We start from the raw sequence: 4887 nt of genomic DNA on the forward strand, positions 1-4887 counted from the left end.
CCCCACCCCCCCCCGCCACAAACCAGCCATGCCGACAGCCCCCAGCAAGGTATGAAGAGGTGGTCACCAAAAAATGAACGGGGTCAGCCGCCTGGTCCAGAGGGCTCTCCATTCAAAATGTGCAGCTGGTTAAATGGGCGGGCAGGCTGGGGAAGGGTGGAGACGGGGAGAGTGTTAGGACACTCTGATTCTCGCAATGGGCCAAATATGACCTTACCCAATGGGGGGGGGGGGATGATATTAAAGCGATACGGGTGATCAATCAATTTAGATGAGGCTCTCCCTGGAATGAAGTCATCACTCTCTCCAAGTTCAGCAGACATGTGATATTCGCTCACATCGCAGGCACGCCGGTGGTCAAGGGATCGCGGGCCAGCTGTGTTTATCTCGGCAGAGGCTTGACAGGCAGCGACGCGATGGAAGGCCCCGACCCAGAGCTCACAGGAGCTGCATCTCAGAAGCTGTTTCCTCTCTCTGTGCACGCAGAGAACCCCTCTCTGCTTCTCCAGGTCTCCTCTCTCACCCCCTTCAAGGGCCACCCTGCAACCGAGTGACAACTCTGGAATCAACCACTCTGGAATCAAACCCACAAACAGCCATGCGAGCTGGCATCCAGGGCTTGGCCTTAACCTGCTCTGATTCCAGAGGGTAACTACAAAGACGATCCAAAAAGTTCAAATCTGGGTCACATATATCCTTGGGAGGAGGGTGGGGGAGAAGATCTTTGATTTATATAAGCAGGAAAATGAGGTTTAAAAGAACTGATGTTGAAAGGGTTACTGAAAACACAGCTGTTGGTGCGCTCCTATAGCGAAGGCACTCTGCAGAAAAGAGAGAAAGAAAGAGAGAAGGAGGGAAGGCTGGGTGACATCTATATTAACCTCTGGCTGCTCACCAGTGAAGGCCGGCGCTTGAGCGCTGGAATGCGGGACAGCCCTTTCCAAATTTTAACACAAGCCAGGTTACAGCTGCGAGTGCCTGCAGCCCGTGCTCCCTCGGCAAGCACTCCCTGAAGGAAATTTTTAAACTGTAACTGAATCTTTTTCTAATACTCTACAGTGGTAGGGCCTGTTCTGAAGGGGCAAAAGGAGAGATCTTAATGCCAAACACTTGTCAACAAAAAGGATCACCAGATGGTATAAAATAAAAGTAAAACCGAACGGCCTTCTCCCTGTGCCTCCTCCCTGTGCCTCGGCTACATTAACAAAAGCCACTTCTAGACCCTGAGCCCAACAAGGACAGGTTTCCAACTTCCTTTTTTTTTTTTAACCTTAACTTCAAAGATGAAACAAATTTTGTTCCTTCATAACCTGGACCAGAGACAGACATGTACCACACACCCCCAGTGCCATGGGTTTCTTTAGAAGATTCCAGAAAGAGCTGCTGAATTTCTCCAAAGAAAGAGGGTGGGGGGCAGCTATAGCCAGATTCGGTTTGCAGAACTCACATTGCCTGGGGACAATTTAAGAGCGGGTAGCCTGTTTTGAATTCCAAAATTAAGTCTACACAGAGGAGTTGGGGGCTTGTTAATCCAAACCAGTTTACAAATCTCGCCATTGAACTTAAGAGGCCCAGGCTGGGAAGATGCGAGTCTCCGCCTGGCAGTTTAGCTAGCATTACATGGGCTTTATTGTACAGGCTGGTCTTTGTCACAAGGTGCGGTCTGAGGTCCTCATTCTCAGCACCTGGTTTTGTCATAAATCCTCCTCTAGTTCCCTCTCTAGTTTAGATCCCACTCCAGCCTGGCAAAAAGCTTGAATTCTGAGGAGAATGACTTGCAGGAACAAAAACCAGTCTGGCTGCAGACAGAGGGAAGAAGAAATGTACCAGGTCTGCAAAAGCCTTCAGAATTCAGGCTGAAGTCCCCCAAGCACTGCAGGACCGCAGGGGTATGTAGTGATGGAGAAGAGGGTGGTGGAAGGAGGAGGGGGCTTTGGGGCAAGGATCGGGTGGTGGAGGTCAGTCTGCCTTCAAGGTCTCTGTCGACAATCCCCAACGGACCCCTTGGGTCCCCTGCATGATAACAAGAGGTAACTGCATATGAATAAATGACATTTTCTCACTTTTAGGTAAAGTGTGAGACTAAACACACTCCTTTAGAAAACTTTGTATGTTACAAGTCAATATGAACTGCAATCCAAGGAAAAACCGTGTGTTTTCTCTCAGCCTCCAAGCAAGTCTCCTACATGCCTCCCTCCAACCCCACTGCTACCCCCAGCCCCTCCTGAGCAAAATCTCGGAACCCCTACAGAACAGAAGAGATCGGAGGTTAGTTCCCATATGCTGCGGAGCAGAAATTAAAGGGCAACCATAGAAACATCTACAGGAAGCGTCTTGCCCAAATGCGGTCCAGGTCTTCACCCAACTAATTACCTCGAGTTTTAGGGGCCGAGAAAGAAAGAAAACAAGGTCAGGGCACTCTGTTAAAAGCCACTCTGCCATCTAATTTGGAGTGATGTTCCAGAAAGCAAGACCTGAGAAAGTCAGGACTGTCCCACAAAGCCCAAAGCCAGCCCGACTGATTAAGAGGCTCAGACAAGCCGGTCTTTGTCCTTTCAAGATGAAAGAAATGTGGCTAACGGGTTGAAAGGTGTGTGTACAGCCAGAGAAGGAAAACCACCCAGCTGTGGCCTTCCCAAACAAGTTCCAGCTTGCTCCCCACTGCCATGGGGGAGCAAACAACCCTGCCCCAAGTTTCCCAGAGGTGCCCAGTTGGCAACCTGGTCCTTTTTTGGCATGCCGGGAGCCCGGGTCTGGCCAGGCTGCTGGTCCGTAAATCGTAGGGTCCTTTCCAAAGCTCTGGGTTTGCAGAGCCCTCCACAGAAGCCAGGGCTTACAAATACCTTTCGAATGACCTCAGCCAGGCTCTGAAGGCCACCACCGGGACCTGCTGCCTTCACTGAGAGTCGCTGGTACCCAACAGAACAGAAAAGATACCATAAATCCCCAGCCTGAGAAAGGGCCCTGGTTAAGCCCTGGCTTCAGGATGGCTGCAGAACTCTGCTTTAACTGATGTATTTATATGTACATATTTGGGATTTTTCTTTAGTTTCTGGTATAGGTCACAAATACACGTTGAGGGGGGAAAAAGTCACACAGACAGAAGTGCAGACAATGAAAAAATCTGGCCTTAACTCCCAATCCCTAAGGCCCCAACCCAGTTCTGCCCTGCCGCACCCCCCCCCACCCCAAACCCCAGTGAAATCTATTTCCAGTCCATGGTGTCTTTCCCAGTGGGAAAGGATGATATACCACATGTATGTAACCTCACTGATCTGCACCTTGCTTTTTTCCACCTCATACATCTTGGAGATTGTTCTAAATCAGGACATATGGGGTTGCCTCATTCTAACAAGCTGCCTAGTATAATTTAAAGTTTCTTGAAGTCATTTTGGCATCTAAACCTCCCACCCCTTGCTCTCGTTGAAACTCGTTTCACTATTTGATTTGGGGCTATTATTAAGGACAGACAATGGCGTCCGGGGAACTCCAGGGACCTTATCTGGTGCAAGAAGCGCTAAGGTTGATCCGCGCTTCCCGCCGCCCTCCATCCACGCCCCGGGTGCCCCGCGAGGGGCTTTAGGACAATTATTTCCCTGTTGACACAGCGCCGGTGGGCGTGAGTTTGCTGTCTTGACTTCGTACGTATTTTCGCAGCAAGTTACACATGTAGAATGAAAGCGGCTCAGGAAACAGCGCTATCGGGGCGTGTTATCTCAGAAACCAAATATTTGATCATCAGCCCTACAGCGCGCAGTCGGGGGTTAGTTTGAGCAAGCCTGGTGAGTGTGCGTGCACAGATGGAAGGGGAGCACCGCGCCCCCGCCGCAGCGCCAGCCTCGAGGTCTCCGGGGTCGTCGGGGCTCTGGTCAGAAGCCGGGTCCCCTAGCCTACCCCGGCGGCGTCTGCTGGGAGATCCCTTGCCACCCATTAGCCGAAAGCCATGGTTTGCGCGCCACACGTGATAAACGCTGAAAACGGATTCTGCTGGTCCGGGACCTATCATTAAATATTTAAAATAGAAAGCTCGCAATGGCCATGTTTCTTCCCCAGCTCCAGCCAGGAGAGCTGAGAGCGAGGGGGGCGCCCAGCGGTCAGGAACGGGGCCCCCGCGGCGCCCGGGGCGCGCTGCACGCTATGGCGGGCGCACCGGGAGGAGACAGGTAGGGCTAGCCAGGGCCGGGATGGGAGGCAACGCCCGAGATGCCAGGGACGGGCAGAGCAGAGAGGGGCTCAGAAAGGGCGGGAAGGCAGCTTCGCGGAGCAGGGCCCTTTAAATCCAGGTAGCGCGGGCCGAGCCGGCCGGGCACAGCTCACATGACCGAGCCCCGCGCTTTGAACTGAGCCGCGGCCCGCCCGGCGCCTCCTGCCCCAGAGGTGCGGCCACCGATTTAACCCGGAGAGGGCTTCAGACCGGTCCTCACTCCCCCCAAACTCCCACAGGCCAGTTGAGCCCGGCTCGCCCTACCTGCGGGGCGCGCGGCTAGGGGTCCACTAAGGCAGGGGGGTGGGAGACCCTTGGCCAAGCGCTGCAGTTTTGCTAACGACCAAGAGTGGAGAGATGGGCGGGCTGGATGTTAAGAAGCGGCCCCCTCCCTGTCCCAAAGCGACTCCTGACCCAGAGGCGCACCCCCTCCCTCCCGCCTCCACTCACCGAGATTGACGAAGCTCATGACCATGTCGGCGTCGGTGAGGAAGTGGCTATCTTGCAGGCTGGCCAGAGGGGGGCCTTGGGTACTGAAGACGGCCTTGTAGGGGTAGGAAAAGCCCTGGCCGTCGGGCCCGCCGCCCTCCTCCACCGCCATGGCATTGTACAGGTCCAGCATGAACATGGGCGCCGAGTTGTGCTTGCCCTGGAGGTGGGGGCGCGGGCGATGGGGCAAGCCC

The 4887-nt window shown here is 53.8% G+C and overlaps 1 protein-coding gene across 1 annotated transcript in view; it reads right to left on the reverse strand.

Moving 5' to 3' along the window:
* BMP7 (bone morphogenetic protein 7) overlaps positions 1 to 4883 on the reverse strand; it is a gene marked incomplete at its 5' end in the record, with an annotated part of 86369 nt that extends 81486 nt beyond the window's left edge. The window contains one exon of the mRNA XM_010841900.1: positions 4655 to 4883. Coding sequence (XP_010840202.1) covers positions 4655 to 4883 — 229 coding nt within the window. The remainder of the gene's footprint in view (positions 1 to 4654) is intronic.
* Positions 4884 to 4887: the final 4 nt, after the last annotated feature.

The sequence above is a fragment of the Bison bison genome, unplaced genomic scaffold (assembly GCF_000754665.1).
Source record: "Bison bison bison isolate TAMUID 2011002044 unplaced genomic scaffold, Bison_UMD1.0 scf7180017864167, whole genome shotgun sequence".
In the NCBI taxonomy this organism is placed as follows: Eukaryota; Metazoa; Chordata; class Mammalia; order Artiodactyla; family Bovidae; genus Bison; species Bison bison.